Source organism: Bos grunniens, chromosome 10, assembly GCF_055505025.1.
Source record: "Bos grunniens cultivar Pamir isolate PY7600 chromosome 10, Bosgru_T2T1.0, whole genome shotgun sequence".
In the NCBI taxonomy this organism is placed as follows: Eukaryota; Metazoa; Chordata; class Mammalia; order Artiodactyla; family Bovidae; genus Bos; species Bos grunniens.
Genome location: NC_141174.1, coordinates 59,730,792 through 59,752,863, shown reverse-complemented (window position 1 = coordinate 59,752,863; position 22,072 = coordinate 59,730,792). Strand labels below are relative to the sequence as shown.

The window sequence follows — 22,072 nt, the reverse complement described above, 5'->3', positions numbered from 1 at the left end:
TGAGGAAGGAGGCTCAGCATACGCAAAGGCGGGATCGAGCCTCAGGAGTCCCCCTGGAAATTCTCGAGCATCTACCCCCAAAACCAGAGTCTGCCTACTTTCTGCTTTGTGCTCTCACCTGTCCCCCACTACCTCTCTCTGAAAAAAGAGTTAACTTACAGCTCCAGTTAGTGTTTCAACCTATAAACTCATTTGGAAGTCCTCTAGCCTACCTGAATACGTTTTTCCGGCCACATGTGATTGCTCAGAGCCTCCCAACTGTGAGGCGGATGAGATGTTCTAAACTGTATAAATACAGATTCCTTTGAGCAGTTAAAAGATTGATTAGAAATTGTATTGGTGAAGGGTTTTTCACTTGTTGGGCCAATGTTTGCTGCTAAGTTTCCATATCCCTTACCTGCTGTGTCCCTGGCAGTGTATTGATTAATATAATTGGTGTAAGTAGTAGCTTTAATGTTTGTAATCTTGGACCCTTGAGTTAATTCTTTTTCTTGTTATAGCCTTTGCCCTATAGGAATGCAACTTTATCTAATGCTTTTGGATGGTGGCGCCTGACTTTAGAATAATCACCTTTAGAGAAAAATAAGTTTCTTAAAATGTTAACAGGCCTCCAGGCCAGAAGATGATGCAAATCACCTAAACTTTTGCATATGATAAGTTCGCAGGAAGAAAGCCTGGCTTACTGCATGACTCTACCCCTTCCCCCATTATCCTCTATGCATAACTTAAGGTATAAAAACTACTTTGGAAAATAAAGTGCGGGCCTTGTTCACCGAAACTTGGTCTCCCCATGTCGTTCTTTCTCTCACCTTCTGGCTGAATTATTCAGCCTCTTTTCTCCACTGAATTTCCTCACTGAGCTATCCTTATTTCAGCCTCTTTTCTCCACTGAATTTCCTCACTGAGCTATCCTTATTTAACCACTCTTTATATCCTTAATTAACGTTTAATTAAGCAATTGTTTCCTGATCCTCGCCGATGCCGTCTCCCCTTCGAAACCCCTGGATCCACCGGGGCTGGACCCCGGCAGGACTGGTTGGATCTCCTTGCAGTCCAAGGGACTCTCAAGAGTCTTCTCCAACACCACAGTTCAAAAGCATCAATTCTTCGGTGCTCAGCCTTCTTCACAGTCCAACTCTCACATCCATACATGACCACTGGAAAAACCATAGCCTTGACTAGACAGACCTTTGTTGGCAAAGTAATATCTCTGCTTTTCAATATGCTATCCAAGTTGGTCATAACTTTCCTTCCAAGGAGTAAGTATCTTAATTTCATGGCTGCAATCACCATGTGCAGTGATTTTGAAATGTTAGCTCTTGTTAATATTTCAGCAAGAACAATGATGTGGTAAAGGGTTTAGGCTCCAGAGATGGATTCTTCACTTATGGGCTATGCAAGCCTGGGCCAGTTACTTAATCACTGCGTGCAGTTTCCCTAGGGGTAAGTGAACAATGGTACCTACCTCTAAGGGTGTGCTAGTATTTGGAAAGTACTTAAAACAGTGAATGCTACAAATTAAGTCCTAAGTGTCTGTTAAGTAAATAAATGTTTAGTTATTATTCCTATGACCTGCGTGTGCAACACTAGGACAAAGGCAGAGGAAAGAAACAGCAGACAGACCAGCATCGGCTTTAAGAACAAACACAGAAGAGACTGTAGAAATGACAGCTTTGAGCGTGTTAGTTGTGATGAAGCAATCAACCTTTGATTCAGCATAGGAGCGAGGCCTCCTTGGGGGGCCTCCGCACTCTGAACAGTGTCCCCACAGCTGGCAGGGCTCAGCATGTCATGTGTGCTGACCAACAGCCTCTGTGAGAGTGGACAGAGGGGAGATGGTCAGAAGCTGCCTGGCCCTAAACGGCTGCTGCAGAAAGCAGCTCCCCCCACCCTCCCACACACACTTAAGCAGACAAAGGGAGTCCCACACCCACCCTGTGGGCTGCGTAGCTCAGTCACGCTGGTCATTGTGGTCAGCTCTCAGGCTGTCCTACAGCTGGACAAGGGTGTCCGCACATGCGGGCCATACAGGCGGCCCTGCTTTCAGGAATGTTTCTTTTGGAGGGACACCTGCTTTGCTGGACTGCAGAGCAGATGGTCCGAGCCTCTGGGATCCAGGAGCTGCTAGCCCCGAGGCTGGGCTAGCATCTGCAGCCCGTGGGCCTGGCGTGGCCCCTGGCCACAATAGCCCAACCTCAGCCCCCAACAGCCATCTGCTTGAGTGCAGACCTCTGTGCCCCTCAGAATGTACGGCTAATTAAAACGATTATGGCGCACACACGGGGCTATTCTTTCCCAGCAAAGGTTGCTGAGCTGAGCTGATCTCAGCAGACTTAAGCAGATTTTTATTTTTTTATTTTTGGAAAGGGGAAAGTCTTGCAAGCCCAGAGAGAAGAGAAAGGAAATTTATTAAAGTAACAAAGCTCCCCCAACAAACTGAGCCATAGTATCCATTTTACAAGAAGAGCACACTTAAGTAAGCACAGGAAGTCTCTACACAAAAACAGGATCAGTTTAGGAGAATATTTATGATGGAAACCTTAGCACTTTTAAAAGTTAGCATCTATGGTATGGCCTATTTAACAACTCTAAATATTTATAAAGCCATGGTCTGGGCAGGTACTGGAAGCTAAGTGTGCCCAGCCAGGCTGCTACTATCCCTGCAGGGACACACTTTTGAGAACTTCATCTCGAGCTTTCCAGAATCTGAAGGTGAAAGGGCGATGAAGGGCGCCCTGACAGCCCCACACTCTAATCTCTTAACCCAGGGACAAGCTGCTCAATTGCAGGGCTGTCACAACTAGAATGCAAATCAGTTCCTTTATCTCTAAAAGCAATTAAAAGCTACAAGTAAGTGCTGGGGATAACAAGAGTTAATGTATGATTTTTAAATGCATGCACATTTAGATAAGTCCTGCTGCAATGCCAAACACCCTGCGGTACTGCCAGTGTGAAGAAATGCTGAATTTAAAGGAGTCTGAGCCTTAAGCCTTTTCTACCAAGTTTGAGGACTGGTTTCAGTTCACTGGATTTTAAAGTCCTTAAAGGAAGAGGATTCTTTCATACATCTGCTTGTGGTATCCTGCTCATCCGAGTCACTCTCAGACAGTGGATACTGCTTTCCTATTTGAAAAATACTTTCTAATGCTATAGTTGGAAAAATGTTACTATTATCACTTAAATTGACTTGTTAATTTTTTTTTGAAGTGTTGTTGATTCTGTTTTCTAGTTAGAAAACAAGTATTAGAAATTGTTGACCTGGAAAGAAGTGAGAATGAGGGCTGGATTCCAAAGGAACCTCCTCTGTGATGAAGACAGGAGGACTTATCAGAACAACAAACCTGAAAATCTGAGAGCTGTGTCTATGTTAGAATGAAAGCAACTTATTAGCTTTGAAGGGGTGTCTTTATATCACTTTTATGATCTATATTTGCATCTTGAATGAGTGTTTCATCTCTGAGAATAGCCAGATCTAATAATACTCAAGAAATATGAAGGGAATCACTGGAATTCCATGAATAAGGAAACCTCTCCTGATAATCTCACATCATTTGATGGAAGCAAATGGCATCAGTAATGCAACTGCTTATTTTATCTAAGACTAGAACAAACAATGTAACAGGCGAGGAACTGAAAAACAGGTTTGACTACAAAAGCTCTTAGCAGAACTTCTCCAAGTTACTAAGAAGTTTGCTCCAAAATTAAATATCTGCTCTATACAACGCAAATGAATAATTCATGAAGTTCAGCTACAAAGTTATGCATATATGAAAATGAACATAAGGAGAATTTAAGTCAGTTTCACACTTCTTGAAGAAGTTTGATTTTACGGAGGGCAGTAAAATCAGTGTTGGGGTTCTTCATTTCTGTTTTTGGTTTTAAACAACCACCACCACTCATCCTCCCACTCCCACAGTCCTGACACAAAGGCTTGATTTAATGTCCATTCTCGGCTGAATGAAGCAATTGGCTTTAACTTTTCTCTCAGGTCCTCACTTAAACTGCAAGGCTTTGACTTACACTTCTATTGTCTGCAATTGAAGAAACCATTGTTCAAAGCCTCTGGCTCACGATAAGAATCTTACTAGACCCGATTTATACCCTGTGGAGGAAAACAGTTAACAAGGTGTCCCGTGTTTGGAATGAGGGCAGAAAGCAAAGTGGCCCTGCTCCAACTGTATTCATTGTCAACCTTTTCCACTACATCTGAATAATACAGAATAGAACCAAGAATTAGTTTTTTCCCCCACTTCCAGCTACTCTTAGGAGAAAAGTGAATATAAAATTCAAGGTTAGTTCAGTAGCCACTGCATATGTGTATATAAGGGGGGGTGGGCTGGGTATGTACTCTTGGAATCTAAAAACTCACCTGTTTCTTCACAAAGTAAAGCAAAAACTACCACCACCAAAACCTTCTCATTAATCATACCTTACGTTGGAATCAAGAAAGTGTCCTTTGTTAGTCTGGATTAATTCAGAATAGAATGTCCAACTGAACTGCCTTGAGTGAAAATGATCCTACGAACAAAGAAAAGTCACTATTTTCCCTTCAATACCCCAGAGGAGATGTCAGACTCCCAAGGGATCTATTTGTCAGATAAACACACTAAATTGAAAGGTGAATGCACATCTCAACCTGATGCTGGAACCTTCCATCACTTGTAAACTAGCACATTTTGCTTCAGGGTTTCTAAGTGAAATTCTAAAATATCATTTTAGTGCTAAAAAACTTAGCAGGATTAAAGTGGTCTTTCCCTGTGCAATGGCTTTATGGCCTTGTAAAGTAAACTTGGTAGGGGAGGCATGCTTAACAGTTAGATTAGGTATTTTCTGCTTCATCAGGAAAGAATCAAATTGCCTGAATAAAGCTGGGGAAGGTAGGATGGCGATGATTAAAATGTTGACAATTTATGTTAGGGTTTTACCTTATGTGAACTGAAACAAAAGTCGAACACAACCCCAAACACCTCATAACAAGGTGTTATAACTCACAGAACTCATGTATTCTATTCAAAGGATGAGGCCAAAATGTGATCCCACAGTCATAACATGGGTTCTCACCCAAGGCACGACACACAATGGTTGGTGCACCATGAATGGTCATGGGGGCAATTTGGATCTTCGCATGTAACTTATATTAAAAAATTTACGTGCTTGAAAGCAATCTCTACCATAACATCAGGCTTCCCTGGTAGCTCAGACCTTAAAGAATCTGCCTACAATGCAAGAGGCCCAGGTTCGATCCCTGGGTTGGGAAGATCCCCTGGAGTAGGAAATGGCAACCCACTCCAGTATTCTTGCCTGGAAAATTCCATGGACAGAGGAGCCTGGCAGGCTATAGTCCACGGGGTTGTAAAGAGTCAGACATGACTGAGCGACTAACACACACACCACATCACTCTGACTTGCCAGCATCTCTGTTTTCTTGGGTGGGAGGAAAATGGTGAAGTTACAGGTAGACCTCAGAGAATTGTGGCCACTGAGAATTACCTGTAATCTGTTGAACATATGAATATATGGGAGAAGGCCTTCCAAATAAGGATGCAGAAAGGACACTGTGCATAACTAGACCAAGAGCCTAGGAATGAAATGTCCCCCCTTAGCAACACCCCTACTCTGGAGCAACCCTAGAGGGAAACTCTGTGTGTGTGTGTTGTGTGTATGTCAGCTGCTCAGCCATATCTGACTCTCTGCGACATCATGGACTGGGGCCCCACTAGGCTCCCATGTCCATGGAATTCTCCAGGCAAGAATACTAGAGTGGGTTGCCATTTCCTTCTCCAGAAGATCTTCCCAACCCAAGGACTGACCCCATGTCTCCTGCCTTGCAGGCAGATTCTTTACCATCTGAGCCACCAGGGAAACAGGGTAGGGATTATTGTTTATCCCTTCAGATGACTGTTTGCTAACGTATCTCTACAGGATGAGTTCCTAGAAAGAAACAAGTTACCCTGAGGCTAGCATTTAGAGGTGACTTGTGACACCATAGCTTTACTGACTATGCCAAAGCCTTTGACTGTGTGGATCACAATAAACTGTGGAAAATTCTGAAAGAGATGAGAATACCAGACCACCTGACCTGCCTCTTGAGAAATCTGTACGCAGGTCAGGAAGCAACAGTTAGAACTAGACATGGAACAACAGACTGGTTCCAAATCGGGAAAGAAGTACTACATATTGTCTGTACAAGACTGTATATTGTCACCCTGCTTATTTAACTTATATGCAGAGTACATTATGAGAAATGTTGGGCTGGAAGAAGCACAAGCTGGAATCAAGATTGCTGGGAGAAATATCAATAACCTCAGATATGCAGATGACACCACCCTTATGGCAGAAAGTGAAGAGGAACTAAAGAGCCTCTTGATGAAAGTGAAAGAGGAGAGTGAAAAAGTTGGCTTAAAGCTCAACATTCAGAAAACAAAGATCATGGCATCCAGGCCCATCACTTCATGGGAAATAGATGGGGAAACAGTGGAAACAGTGGCTGACTTTATTTTTTGGGCTCCAAAATAACTGCAGTTGGTGACTGCAGCCATGAAATTAAAAGACGCTTACTCCTTGGAAGGAAAGTTATGACCAATCTAGACAGCATGTTAAAAAGCAGAGACATTACTTTGTCAACAAAGGTCCATCTAGTCAAGGCTATGGTTTTTCCAGCAGTCATGCATGGATGGGAGGGTTGGACTATAAAGAAAGCTGAGTGCGAAAGAATTGATGCTTTTGAACTGAGGTGTTGGAGAAGACTCTTGAGAGTTCCTTGGATGGCAGGGAGATCCAACCAGTCCATCCTAAAGGAGATCAGTCCTGGGTGTTCATTGGAAGGACTGATGCTGAAGCTGAAACTCCAATACTTTGGCCACCTGATGTGAAGAGCTGACTCATTTGAAAAGACACTGATGCTGGGAAAGATTGAGGGCTGGAGGAGAAGGGGACAAAAGAGGATGAGGTGGGACTCAATGGACATGAGTTTGGGTAAACTCCGGGAGTTGGTGATGGACAGGGAGGCCTGGTATGCTGCGGTCCACCGGGTCGCAGAGTCGGACATGACTGAGCGACTGAACTGAACTGTGACACCATTCCATTCTATTGCCCACCTCTCCAAACTCCTTAAATAAAAAGGATTATTACTTGATTCATCCTAGAGCTGAAAACTATTCTCCTGTTGGGTAATAACAGCCGGACTTCCTCATTATTGAACTTCTGATAACAGATTCAGGTCCTGTGGTCTTCATCAAAAAAAAAAGAAAAACTCTCAAGTCACTTTAGAAGAAAAAATGAGGCTTGTCTGAGGACAGGAAAAACTTTAGTCTACGGGCAAGCTAGGAACCCCTGAGCCAGGGCCCAGGAGTCAAAGAAACCTAGAACCAAACCAAGCAGACTTGTCTCTAGCTTCCCATCTGACTGCTCCTCATGAAATAGTCATGTCACAGGAGACCCAGCCCGCTCCTGCCTTTAATACTGCAAAGCCACATGGAAATATGAGTCCCTGATAACAAACACACCCAAGGAAGAAATTCTTAACACCCAAGGGCAGGAGACAAAAGGGCCAGAGGCAACCAAGAGGAAGAAAAAAGAAACCAGCAGTACAATAAAGAACTCCTGACAGAATGGCCATCATCAAAAAATCCACAAACGACAAATGCTGGAGAGGGTGTGGAGAGAAGGTAGCCCCCCTACACTGTTGGTGGGAATGTAAACTGGTACAGCCACTATGGAGAGCAGTATGGAGGTTCCTTAAAAAACTGAAAACAGAGCTACCATATGACCTTGCGATTCCAACCCTGGGCATATAGTTGGAGAAAAACATCTGAAAGGAAACATGCACCCCAGTGTTCACTGCAGCACTGTTTACAAAAGCCAAGACACAGAAGCAACCGAAATGTCCTTTTGCAGAGGAAAGGATAAAGAAGATGTGGTACATATATACTATGAAATATCACTCAGACATTGAAAAGAATGAAATAATGCCATTGGCAGCAACACGGAAGGACCTGGAGAGTGTCATACTCAGTGAAGTAAGTCAGACAGAGAAGGAGAACTATCCTATGACATCCCTTATAGGTGGAATCTAAAAAGAGATGATACAAATGAACTTGCAAAACAGAAAGAGACTCACAGACTTAGAAAACAAACTTATGGTTGCCAGGGGGAAGGGATAGTTAGGGACTTTGGGAAGGACATGGACACACTGCTATATTTAGAATGGATAACCAATGGGGGACCTAGTGTATAGAACATGGAACTCTGCTCAATTGTATGTGCCAGCCTGGATGGGAGCGGGGTTTAGGGGAGAATGGATACATATATATGTATGGCCGAGTCCCTTCACTGTCCACCTAAAACTACATTGTTAACTACATTGTTAACCAGCTATACCTCAATACATAATAAAAATTTTAGTTTGGGAAGAAGTGATTTGGTAGCTTGAGATGCAATAAACCCCATTTATTCATACAAAAATCTGCAATCTGGCTGTTTGTATAAAAAAAAAATAAAGACCTCCTGACAGATACTGAACTTCTAAGTTAAGAATAAATAAACCCCACAGTTCATTGAGAACATTGCCCTCCCCATCTTCCCCACCTGAGGGCCACTCTAGAATAGGGAAGATGCCCCAGTACTCCGAGGAGCCCCAGATAGCTTCTGTAGAAGAGACAAGGGTATCTAGAGCAAGCCAGTGCTGACCAGAGGATGAACTGAGTTGACCAACAGAGTGGCTTTCCATTGCTGAAATGACCACAGAAACTGGCCAGGAAACCAGAGTGCCACCTTGACACAACCAGATGCAGTTAAAACCAATGGTGACGAAACTATGCTGCAGATCGTGAGGGCAGCGCGTGTGATCCACAGCCAAGGTTACTGCACGAAGCGGAGGCCGGCCCATCTTACTGCCAACAGGCACATCAAAAACCTCATGCATCATGCTGTAAATGTTGTGATGAATCGATCTGAAAACCAACAGGCTCCATTTAGTTCACAAAACACTTCATTTTTAGATAAGAAAGCAGCGGGATGAACTTTGAGTCCACTTTTAGCAATAAATAAAGAGGGAGGTAAAAACGTGTTATCTGATTTGCTACAGGTTTTCTGGTTGGGCTATAACAGACTCTCGAAGTCAAGTCAGTAGAGTCCTTGGGGAGAGCAGACAGAGACAAATGACGTTCTCCAGCCCTCTATTTGCTGCTCTTTGATGGTGGGTTATTACACCAAAGCCTTTTGACACTATATAGTGTCAAAAGGTCACACCTAAGAGGTTTCTAGAGGAGTTAGAGAAGCTGAAGTTTATCAGGGGTGAAATGATTCTCCCAATATACCCTTGTACTAAGTATAAGCAGCAAGATTTTACCCAGACTCTGGCCTCAACCCTTAACTTTATTTACACATAAAGCCAAAGTCGCACTTTTTAAACAGTAAATCTCATTGGAAATCGGTAGATGAAATTAAATAAAGACATAAGAAATATCCTACCAGCCACAAAATCAGTTCTGCCCAAGAACTTTCTGGGTATCCCCAGGTGGTAATTAGAAACTCGCCTCACAAAAAAAATAAGTAACCATTTCATTTCTTAGCACCAAATAACAGTACCTCAGCACTGAAAACAGTTGGAGAAAGGAGATACTAAACTTAAAAGTGTTTTCCAAATAAGAAAATCTTCCCCCATCAAGTGTGAAGCCCTATTTTAACCAATTAGTTTTTTCACAGAGACATGTCTCAGATACATTCCACACTAGTTAGGGCTATGAAACAGGTTTAATGTTGCCATTTTGATACCCTTCCTGTCAGCAAGATAAATAGTACAGACACTGCAGTGACTGAAGTATGCAGATCACCTGCTCACCTGAAATAGTAAATGGAGCACTTGTGAGTGCGAGCCTATGTGCTTTACTGTGGAAAGGGCCCTATCTAAATTCTCAGTGACCCAAGGCAGGGTCTGAAACCGACTGAACCAAGATGGGTAGAGGCCTCTGCCCCAGACCCATGGGCCCCCAGTGCTGTGACGTTTTAGTAGCATCCTTGTTGCTTCTCAAAGTCTTTCCATTTTTAGCCATCATCGCTCACCCACACTATTCACACCACTTTTGTGGCTTCTATCTATCTTACCCCCTTTAGCTGCTTTTCTTCCTCTCTTCTCACTCGCATTTCTGCCACTGCTCCTTCCCCTCTATTGTGAGGACAGGTATCACTTGATTCTAAAAAGCAGTGCGAGCCTCTTCTGGTTAGCAGACCAGTCATGTGTCTTCTAAATTGCAGCCCTTGTGGTTGGTCTCATTTCTGCTCAATGCTGGGACTCTCTCTGGTTACCTTTGGGTTTGTGGGTATTCTAGAAAGTTGAAGATGCTGGGTATCTGCTTGCAGGGGACATTATTGGAGCAAGCTTCTCATAGATATATCAGCAAGCTGAACATGAAAGTTAATGGCAACACACACATACTCCCTGCTTAAACTATGATCTACAGATGACTTTAAGGAAGTTGAGGCTCTTTTGTCTCTTTCCCAGCTTATATGAGCATCTGAAATATCTGCATCCCCAGACTAAGCTGGGATTTGCAAGAAATATTTAGAGCTTGCTCAGCATGGCACTTTCAATCATGTTCTATAAATGGGATGCTGGTAAATGAGCCATAAAGAAAAAAAAAAAAGAAAATGCTACTGCTTCTTCCTTATTGGTAGAGTATAGCAAAATGTAAAATGAAAAGAGGGAGATGAGGGAAGCAGAGGGATATCTGATTGCTGGGGAGTCAGATGCGCCTGGGGGCAACAGAACTGGTAAGAACCCTTGCAATTGCTGAGCCCTGTGACAAGGACAAAGTTGCAAAGCTGCTTTATCCCACCACAAAAGATAAGATGCTGGCTCCTGAAATGCCTGAGAACGGCTTTCACTTCTTACCTGTCACTGCAGCTGTTTTATAGTTTGCGGGGAGGGAGCTGATGAGCTTTTTACATAACTGAAAATGACACTGCCATGGAGGAGAGAGAGATTCCCAAGAAGAGCTAGAAGTGGCAGACCTCAGATAAATACAAAAATAACTGCGTTAAAAACTATATACATAAAACATGCACAGAAACATCAGCTCTTCAAAAGCTGAAACAGAGATGAAACATATAAACAATAGAAAAAGCAGTCATAGATATCCAAAAGGCAAGTAAGAAGATTAGCATGTAGTTGAAAAAAAAAGTGGCTGAGAAAAGCCATCAGCCCCTCAGTCGTCTTGTGTTTGTGCCACAAGGGTGTGGGTAACCCCAAGTCTCCACACCTGTGGTCCAATTTCTTACCTCGCTGCGCTCACTGGCTGGGATGTGTGAAGGCTGTGCTTCTTCATCAAGTGGCTCAATGACAGTCACCTCTGCAAATTCCTCCACGGATTCTTGAAATTCAGGTAAAGATCTGCGTCCATAACGCTTCCCACCTCTAACATATTTGGGCTGAGCTTCGAGAGTGCAGTCTGGGCAAGGAGACAAGAGTTGAGGCCACATTACAAGACAATCTCAGTCCCTATCTGACAACTCCCAGCCTTTGGACACAGCCTCTTATATACCAGCCCCAAAATAAACCACCACCATTCGCCAGTTGCAGTGGATGTGGGCGTCCATGAGCTAGCAGGTCAGATGCACAGCACAGCTTTTAATTCCGAATGATTTATAGTGCCCTGAGTAGATCTCAGCATATGGTGGGAGAGATGCAGAGCCCACAGTGAGGAATTTGCTTAAAACTATGGAATTAAGATCAGGACAAAGCAAGCAGTCATATCTGTTCTGTTTATCAAGCTCTGTTCACAGACACAGGGGAAGGTAGAGGGAGGGATCATACCACCAAAGAGACACGTTGGAAAATGATGATAAAATGAACACTCTATCAGCACTGTAAAGGTAGCATTCACACCAATTAGTCTGGACCATACCCCTCTTGTACGTCAGTGACTTCTTTGTTACCATCCCACTTTCTGATCCATCAGACAAGCAAGATGAGAGAACAAAGAAACTGACACAGTGCATCCTCATCAATTAATGACAGCTCATTGCTTACACGAAACTTGGCATCAAAATCTCATTATAAAATTAAAAGCTGTGGAATAAAACAGCAACTGCAAAACTGCATTAAGAAGATTATATATAGTTTTTCTCTTCATGAGCTTTGTGCATTGCAAAATAAAAAAGAATGTGCATATAAGGGGAGAGTCATCTCCTGACCTTGAAGAAGGGCTTCAGCATTGTGCAGACCACGTCTCAGGTTCAACCTTCACCACCTTCACCATCACCACCACCTTCACCACCACCAACCATCACCACCACCACCACCATCACCACACACTAATCTTCCTCTACAATGGTAGCTTTAAAGCAATAATACTTCACTCATTACGAATGTCAAATTAGAGATACTTTTTTTTTTAGCATCTTGAACAGAATTAGGGGAATAAAATATTCCATTAAATATAAGACTGGCAAGACTTTGATTTCAGTTCTTATCACCCATACAGACATACTGTCTCTCTGGAGAACATATGTGTTCTGTTTGCAAAGACAGTCTTAACAAGGTATGTCTGAACTCAGACATGTATATTTTTAAGTAAGGGCTGTACACATATCAACAAAACTAGGGTAGATGATTAGATAAGAACTAAGAAAATAAAACCCTACCCCTTAACATGAAAGTGTTAAGGGGTAGCGGTTACTTTGAAGCTTCCCCGGGAGGACTGGTGACCCTATGTGACTAACTGTCCTCACTCCTCCAGGCCCTTTTTCTGGGATAAGCTCTGATTTCACAAATGTGCTCAGAAACATCCTGAAAATGCTCAGCAGAGCTCAGAGTGAAGTATTTATGCTTGTTCTATAAATTCTAGCGATATTTATATCCAGCTTTTTCAAAGTCCCAGCCAAGCCACTTTATTAGGTCGAGTGATTCTCTTACAGAAAGTGTTCAAGCATACAAAATGTATACTGAAAGGCACATGCATATTTGAAGGTACCTTTTATCAGAAGAGAGTGTGTCAGCTTGTGAGCGTTCAGGAGTGGCCCAGACACCCGAGCTGCTTGTTGGCAGCTGACACCCACAGATGCTAGTCAGATAAGAGGCAATGTAGAACCATCCTTAATTTATTACATATTCTTAAATTTTAGTGGAGGACAACAAGATACACCATTTAGTGATGATGGGGGCTTAGAAAAAATTAAAGGGAAAACGTAAAACATCAGAAAATGGAACATGGGATTTTCCCACTGTGAGAAGATAGTCACAGTCTGGGGAAGGAAGTGACAAAGGAACTCTTAATATATGCTGTACTTTTTCAGAGGAAAAAAAAGCAGTGGGACAAAGCCACTGTTTCAAACCAAAAACCAAAAAAAAATCCCACTGTGATTTAATCTAAAACCCATCTGTGGATAAAATGGTTCCCTAGTTAGTGAAAGTGTTAGTCGCTCAGTCGTGTATGACTCTTTGCGACCCCATGGACTGTACGCTGCCAGGCTCCTCTGTCCATGGGATTCTCCAGGCAAGAATACTGGGGTGGGCTGCCATTCCCTTTTCCAGGGGGATTTTCATGACCCAGGGATCGAACCTGGGTCTCCTGCATTACAGGCAGATCCTTTACCATCTGAGTCACCAGGGAAGCCCTAGTTATTTACCACTAAATATCTCATGCTGTGTAGGGAGCGGTGGTAGATTTGAAACAGTTTTTTTCCCTACACAATGAAAGGTAATACGTATATTGTGAAACACTAGGATCCTTTGTTGTTTTATTTATATACGTACTTATTTTTGCATTGCCAGAAACTTTAATTTTTAAGTTAATTTTATATTTTAATTATAAAAACCAATTCTGAGTAAACTCTAAGTTAATATCTTTCACAGACTGTACATACATCACAAAGTCAATTTCTAGAGAAATCGATTAAATATAAAATCTTTTAGGAATAAAGATATTAACACAGCAAAGGAAAAATGAAGTATTAAAGTTTCCTCATAAGAAATTTCACAAATCATACAATAAAGTATCAGACTAATCACATCAATTAAAAATAGTTACATTTTAGACTTACATACTCACATATCTTTTTTCTGTTTAGAGCATCAACCTCACTATATTTACAAAATAAGAAGGGGAAAAAAGACATTAAATGTAAGGTCTAGAGAGAACATTCATGGCCAATAGTCATTGCTGTGTTAAGGGTTTGAAAACTCCAATATTCTCCTTATTCATCTCAAGCAGGGCTTTACAAGTGTTCAGCAGCAGTCCACCAAAAAGGAGGCCTCAGTGGGGGTTTCAAGACATTCTTGCTCACTGAAACTAAAGAACACCTTGCCCCTTCCTTACCATGCCCAAGAAAGACTTGCCAAATCACAGCCCTGGGGCAAAGTTTCTTTACTTTAGGAGCACATCTGGATGTAATGTACATAATCTTTTCTATGTCAGATAATACCTGGTCATTTAACCTATTAAGAAATGAAATTATGTACATATAGCTTCCTTTAACCTAAGTCTAAGTAACTGCTCCAATCATGAGCTCCAAGGAGGGACATGAAATATCAGTGGTGGGGAGGTGGATAAAGGACTGCTTTTACTTTCAGTGTTTCAGTTCTTTGAATGTATATTTATGATTCTACCTGGAGTGTCAAGCTTGTGAGCCATTTTCCCTTCTTTCCTATTTTCCATTTCCCCTATTTGGCATCACTACATAAAAATACAAGTGAGCTTTGAAGGAAAGCAGACAAGTCCACACTGCCTAGAGGAGTCTTGGACTCCTGGAGAGCTCACGATGAGATGTAACAAGAGAGACTCCAGAGCTGTGACAATGTTCACCTTCCAGAATCAGGAAGAACCACAGTGCACACGTTTAAAGTGACCAGAAGATCTTGTGCTCACAATAAAAGAAAAATTGAAATACAAAGTTAATGAGAATGACCACTTGGAATAGGCTAGCTGCAGGCAGGGAAAACAACCAACAGCCACCCACCTCCTCTCCCTTCTCCCTCTAACTGAGCAGGGCAGTGTACACTTTCTGCTGTCTCCCAGAACTGCCCCAGGCACCTGTGTGATGAGAATGGCCACTTGGAACACTCAGTTCTTGCAATGGCCAAAGACAAAGCAACGAGGACACAAGAGGAAGCTGAAATGGTTACCCCAAAGCCTAAACACTATTTATTCCATCAGTACTTTTCATGAAAAACACAAGCTTAGGACCTGGGATGAAGTGCCATCCATAGGACATACATGGGAAGTTAAAGGAGAGTTTCAGAGGCGCACTCCAGTATTAAATACCAGACACCAGCCATGGCAGAGCATTCTGTTATAGTTGTTGAGGGATCAGTTCAGTTCACTTGCTCAGTCATGTCCAACTCTTTGCAACCCCATGAATCACAGCATGCCAGGCCTCCCTGTCCATCACCAACTCCCGGAGTTCACCCAAACTCGTACATCGAGTTGGTGATGCCATCCAGCCATCTCATCCTCTGTCGTCCCCTTCTCCTCCTGCCCCCAATCCCTCCCAGTATTAGGGTCTTTTCCAATGAGTCAACTCTTCGAATCAGGTGGCCAAAGTATTGGAATTTCAGCCTCAATATCAGTCCTTCTAATGAACACCCAGGACTGGTCTCCTTTAGGATGGACTGATTGGATCTCCTTGCAGTCCAAGGGACTCTCAAGAGTCTTCTCCAACACCACAGTTCAAAAGCATCAATTCTTCAGCACTAAGCTTTCTTCACAGTCCAACTCTCACATCCATACATGACCACTGGAAAAACCATAGCCTTGACTAGATGGACATTTGTTGGCAAAGTAATATCTCTGCTTTTGAATATGCTATCTAGGTTGGTCATAACTTTCCTTCCAAGGAGTAAGCGTCTTTTAATTTCATGGCTGCAATCACCATCTGCAGTGATTTTGGAGCCCCCCAAAATAAAGTCTGACACTGTTTCCACTGTTTCCCCATCTATTTCCCATGAAGTGATGGGACCAGAAGCCATGATCTTCGTTTTCTGAATGTTGAGCTTTAAGCCAACTTTTTCACTCTCCTCTTTCACTTTCATCAAGAGGCTTTTGAGTTCCTCTTCACTTTCTGCCATAAGGGTGGTGTCATCTGCATATCTGAGGTTATCGTTGAGGGATAAGATGGTTATTTTATCACTTTTTGATTCAAACTTCCCTTTTCCCTGAAATGACCTGAGGATATTTCCAGGATGAAGAAGAAAGCTACACCTTTGTGGTGCTGATCTCCTTATTTTGGAATTGCTTCTGCAATCCATGGCTTCCTGCCTCCTTATCCTAGGAATTCATTCCCAGAGACCCCACCCCTTCTAATGGGCCTGGGGACAGGGGGTCGTCTGAGACCCTCTAGACTTCATTTCTGCTGACCTCACGGGATTCCTGAAACTTTTTTGAAAATAAAGCAGGTGTAAACCTCAGGACAAGCCTCCCCCTACCACTCTACCCCACAAAGCTTCCCAGGAAGAGGCAGTCGTGCAGCAAATGAGCACCCCCACCCCCACTGTGCAACCCACCTCCTCGCCCACTCTGACACACTGCTGCACAGGGATCACACAGTCAGAGAGCAAGTAAGTGCACACCCGATACTAAATAAGAGAAAAGGGAAGAGAAGAAGCAAAGTGGAGAAAAACCCAGACAGAGGAAGACACAGAGACAGAAAGAAAACCAACAGCAAAGGAAGTGGGTGAGAGACAGAAGCAGGGCAGAGAGCTAGAGGCTGACGGAGGGCTGGGAGAGGGGAAGCAGGAAGAATTGATGGGTTGGGGTCCAACCGGCAGAGGAAGAATGAGTGAGAGGCCAAGAAGAAGTGGAAACAAGGGTAGAGCGGGAGAGGTGGGAAAAGAAAAGGGATGGAGAGGGAGATGTTCCAAGGAGGGAGGGGAGAAAAAATACACCTGGAAAGCCTTGGGACATTATATCCATTCCTTCTGCCTCCCAGTGCAACCCCACCTCTGCAGAGACCATCTATCTGCAGGCAGGGTCCTCACCCCCATTTTTGTGTCCACACAGCCCTTTCCAAGGCAGCTGCTTCCTGAACCCTAGCACCCTACTCCCCAATCACGCCTCTCTTCCAGCATCTTCACACAAGCTCCAGGTGCCAACTGGAGCTTTAGTGTCCCCTCCCCAGATGCAAACCTGGAGAAGGAAATGGCAACCCACTCCAGTCTTTTTGCTTGGGAAATTCCATGGGCAGGGGAGACCGGCAGGGTACAGTCCATGGGGTTGTAAAGAGTCAGACATAACTTAGCAACTAAACAGCTGAATGCAAAGACATTAGGAGCAGTCTCCACAAGTTCTTAGCAGTTCAGTCTCCACAGTTCCACTCAGTTCTTAGCAATCTGAGTGATGCTTCCTGCTGGAACACAGGGGCTTCTGGGCACAAAATGGGGTGGCTCTGATTAGCTTTGTCTGGAAGGGAAATGTCAAGGGGAAGGTTAGCACTCTGCCCAAGGGTGCTGAGGATGGTGGATAGGTGTGGCCTAACCCCCAGGGCTGACTGGTCTGACCAGATGATCTATCTAAGCCCTAAAGCAGGTGAAGACCTGTCAATAGGAAAAACTCTTTGAGTTGAAAATGATGATGAGATTGTTCCCCAACCTTCTCCTGGGAGGCTCAGCCTACTAATTCTTGTTAGAAGGCCCTGCTTCTTGAGCCATTTGGGGGAAGAAGCCAGAGATTCACAGATCATCTAACTGAATCCTCCCCATTGTTCAAGGCTCAGCTCAAAACTGACTTCTTTCAAACCTGGTACAACTTTCATGGGACCTTTTTTCTCCTGTGAATTCAGTGCAACCCATATACTGATTGTTCCATGCTTAATACTGACCATGGTCATATTTTTCTACAAACATTTTACTTGTTAGATTTACCTGCCCAGCTGGACTGCATGCTTTCCAGGGCAGCAGTGCTTCATGGAAAGAGCCCATGGGCTTTAGAGTCAGAGACCTGGACCCTTAGTCCTCACTGAGATGAGGAGTACCTAACATCCCGAGGTTTAGGGAAAGCCACAGGAGCTTTGTGGGGCAAGGGCACTACTCTGTCAGGTAGCTTCTGCCGGGGCTTGGGTCCTCCCACCCAGGGTGCTGGAGCCCACGGAGCAGGCTCAGGGAAGGCCTCACAGCCCCCAGTCCTGCAGCACATTCCTTCTCCTCATGTGTTGTGACAGGCTAAGATTACTGGCAAATGCACAGTGATGGCATCCTGTCTGTCTCAGGAACTGAAGCCGCCTTCATCTCATTCGTGCCCTCATTTTCTCCTCCTTGTCATCTCCTTTCCCTTCACCACAGCGCTGACATGAAGGCACATGTGCTAAATCACTTCAGTCGTGTCCGACTCTTTGTGACCCTATGGACAGTAGCTCACCAGGCTCCTGTCCATGGGGATTCTGCAGGCAAGAATACTGGAGTGGGTTGCCATGCTCTCCTCTAGGGAATCTTCGTGACCCAGGGATCGAACCCAAGCCTCTTACATCTTCCGCGCTGGCAGGCTGGCTCTCTACCACTAGCACCACTGACATGAAAGGACATGCCAATTCTCTAGGACTCCCTGCAGAAAACTACCATTTTCATGTCCCTGCTTTGGAAAGCATCGCATACACTGGAACTGAAATAAACTTAGGTCAGCACAACTTCCAAACAAACTGTTTCATTACCAAAATTCTCACCAGACTTGTTTAACTGTAAATAACAGTAATATCCTTTTTGCACACACACACATATTTTTTAAGTGCCTTCCTGCTCCTTGCAAAGTCATAACAATAAGTATTCTTCTAGAGGACAACTGAATAGCTGCCTAGTCTTTGATTATACAGGTACATCATAGCTTGCCTAACCAAAATACACGGTCAAAAATTTCTGCTTGAGGGCTTCCCTGGTGCCTTAGTGGTAAAGAATCTGCCTCCCAGTGCAGGAGACATGGGTTTGATCCAAGAAGGTCCCACACGCCTCAGGGCAACTAAGCCCATGAGGCACAACTATTGAGCCTGTGCTCCAGAACCTGTGCTCCGCAACAAGAGAATCCACTGTAGTGAGAAGCCTGTACACCACAGCTAGAGAGTAGACCCCGCTCTCTGCAACTAGAGAAAAGCCGTTGTAGCAATGAAGACCTAGTGTAACCAAAAATAAATAAAATTACTTTCAAAAAAATTTCTGCTCAAGATATATATATATATATATATTAGTATTTTAACTATTTTAAATGACTATCCTTATACACACATAATTATTTCCATAGCATAAAACCTGAATCTGGCATTGATTGGCCAAAAACACTTTCATAGTTTTTGATGCTTATTGTTTTACAAAAATCCAGGAATGTCCCACTATTTTACATGACCACCAGTGGATGTTAACATTTCTAGTTCCCTCTGATCTCAGGAAATGAGTCCTCACACAGTCTTTTGATGGTGGTGGTGGTTAGTGGTAGTGCCTTTATGTTGCTTTTAACTTTTGAAGAAATCTTTTTGGTCCTCGCTGATAGCATCCCATATATACCAAGGGAACCAGGGGCTAAGTGCTTAACTGAAGAGAGGACGAGAGGACACTCCTGCTGGCCATCTGTGCGTATCTTCTAAACACAGGGCCCTCAGCCAGAGTTCAGGGCCTGGGCCCGGCCCCCGAATACAGCTGCAAGCACAAATCTTCAAGCCCTGCAAACCGAGATCTAGCCTGCTGTCTGCTTCGGTGCACACTTGCCAAGTGAATGAGGAGGTTTATTATAGTCACAGCTTCTCCAAAGTACAAGGAAAATAATTAGAAATAGGGCAGTTTCTGGAGTGAAGAATGTTTATTACCAACAAAAACAAAAAACAAAAACCCAATCACCTGCCTTACCTTATTTTTCTAAGGGTTTAGCTTCTCCAAACCTGAGATTTCCCTCACCAGGTAAACAAAGGAAAGATATATTTCCATTAACAGTGTGAGGGGAGGAAGCACTTGCTGCGTCATGCTTACATCTACCACAGAACAGAAACCTACTGCAAGAGGCAGCAGACAAGGACAGGAGTCTCTGGAGAACGGATCTGGACAGCGTAGGCATGTAACTATGTAGCTTATAGTCGTGTAGCTTGGAGCCCGTTACCCAAACCCTATAATCCATAAATAATAATGAAGTTGTCCCTCTCTCACTTTAGGAAAATAACTTGAAAATTAAGCTGCACACATAGATGCAGGGGAGCTCTGCCATCGGTGATGTTAATCAGCTTGGAATCCACAAAGGATTCCCTACATCCCCAATCCATTTTTCTGACTCCATCTGAATTTTAGTACCTTCACTGCATTGTTGAGTTTTTAGAGGGAAAAACTCTCTGTTAAGTGTTTTAGAATCATAAACATCAGAATTAAAAAGATGCTGCAAATATCTACGCCCTCTAATTTTAAAAATAAAGACACTGTACCTTAGAGGTGTTAGAAATGACAGAACCCAAGACTGTGGAAATCATGACTTAATTCCATTTCCTCTGAATTCCTATTATAGCTTTGTTTTTGTATTATTTATATATAGCTGTCTTTTGTTTATTTTGGGTGAAATTTTACAGAAACACAGAGCTAGCTTTTTCATACACGTAGATGTCATTTAGATATTAGGAGACAACACAGCTGAATCCTGGAGTTGAATGGATTTTAAGTATTTTCTAGTATAATTACCTTCACATATGAGGTGACCAAAGACCTCAGAGGTTTTAATGTATAGTTCAGTTCAGTTCAGTCGCTCAGTCATGTCCGACTCTTTGTGACCCCATGAATCGCAGCACGCCAGGCCTCCCTGTCCATCACCAACTCCTGGAGTTCACTCAGACTCATGTCCATTGAGTCAGTGATGCCATCTAGCCATCTCATCCTCTGTCATCCTGTTCTCCTCCTGCCCTCAATCCTTCTCAGCATCAGGGTCTTTTCCAATGAGTCAACTCTTCACATCAGGTGGCCAAAGTGTTGGAGTTTCAGCTTTAGCATCAGTCCTTCTAATGAACACCCAGGACTGGTCTTCAGAATGGACTGGTTGGATCTCCTTGCAGTCCAAGGGACTCTCAAGAGTCTTCTCCAACACCACAATTCAAAAGCATCAATTCTTTGGTGCTCAGCTTTCTTCACAGTCCAACTCTCACATCCATACCTGACTACTGGAAAAACCATAGCCTTAACTAGACAGACCTTTGTTGGCAAAGTAATATCTCTGCTTTTTAATATGCTATCTAGGTTGGTCATAACTTTCCTTCCAAGGAGCAAGCGTCTTTTAATTTCATGGCTGCAATCACCATCTGCAGTGATTTTGGAGCCCCAAAAAATAAAGTCTGACACTGTTTCCACTGTTTCCCCATCTATTTCCCATGAAGTGATAGGACCAGATGCCATGATCTTCGTTTTCTGAATGTTGAGCTTTAAGCCAACTTTTTCACTCTCCACTTTCACTTTCATCAAGAGGCTTTTTAGTTTCTCTTCATTTTCTGCCATAAGGGTGGTGTCATCTGCATATCTGAGGTTATTGATATTTCTCCCGGCAATCTTGATTCCAGCTTGTGCTTCTTCCGGCCCAGCATGTCTCATGATGTACTCTGCATAGAAGTTAAATAAACAGGGTGACAATATACAGCCTTGATGTACTCCTTTTCCTATTTGGAACCAGTCTGTTGTTCCATGTCCAGTTCTAATTGTTGCTTCCTGACCTGCATACAGGTTTCTCAAGAGGCAGGTCAGGTGGTCTGGTATTCCCATCTCTTTCAGAATTTTCCACAGTTTATTGTGATCCACATAGTCAAAGGCTTTGGCATAGTCAATAAGGCAGAAATAGATGTTTTTCTGGAACTCTCTTGCTTTTTCCATGATCCAGCAGATGTTGGCAATTTGATCTCTGGTTCCTCTGCCTTTTCTAAAACCAGCTTGAACATCAGGAAGTTCATGGTTCATATATTGCTGAAGCCTGGCTTGGAGAATTTTGAGCATTACTTTACTAGCATGTGAGATGAGTGCAATTGTGCGGTAGTTTAAGCATTCTTTGGCATTGCCTTTCTTTGGGATTGGAATGAAAACTGACCTTTTCCAGTCCTGTGGCCACTGCTGAGTTTTCCAAATTTGCTGGCATAGTGAGTGCAG

General features: G+C 43.3%; 1 protein-coding gene across 29 annotated transcripts in view; it reads right to left on the bottom strand.

Annotated features, from left to right (window-relative positions):
• Window positions 1–22,072, bottom strand: part of NIN (ninein) — a 113,924-nt gene that overhangs the window by 67,567 nt on the left and 24,285 nt on the right. For 21 of the 29 annotated variants that reach the window (XR_015134776.1, XR_015134771.1, XR_015134773.1 and 18 more), the window contains 2 exons: window positions 12,972–13,061; window positions 11,278–11,447 (listed from right to left, as the gene is read on the bottom strand). Coding sequence is in view for 20 of the 29 variants with exons in the window: in XM_086321562.1 (XP_086177688.1) it covers window positions 11,278–11,447; window positions 12,972–13,061 (260 nt within the window). In the remaining 9 variants the exon portion in view is untranslated. The remainder of the gene's footprint in view (window positions 1–11,277; window positions 11,448–12,971; window positions 13,062–22,072) is intronic. The other 8 variants (XR_015134775.1, XM_086321567.1, XM_086321571.1 and 5 more) reach the window with 1 other exon arrangement.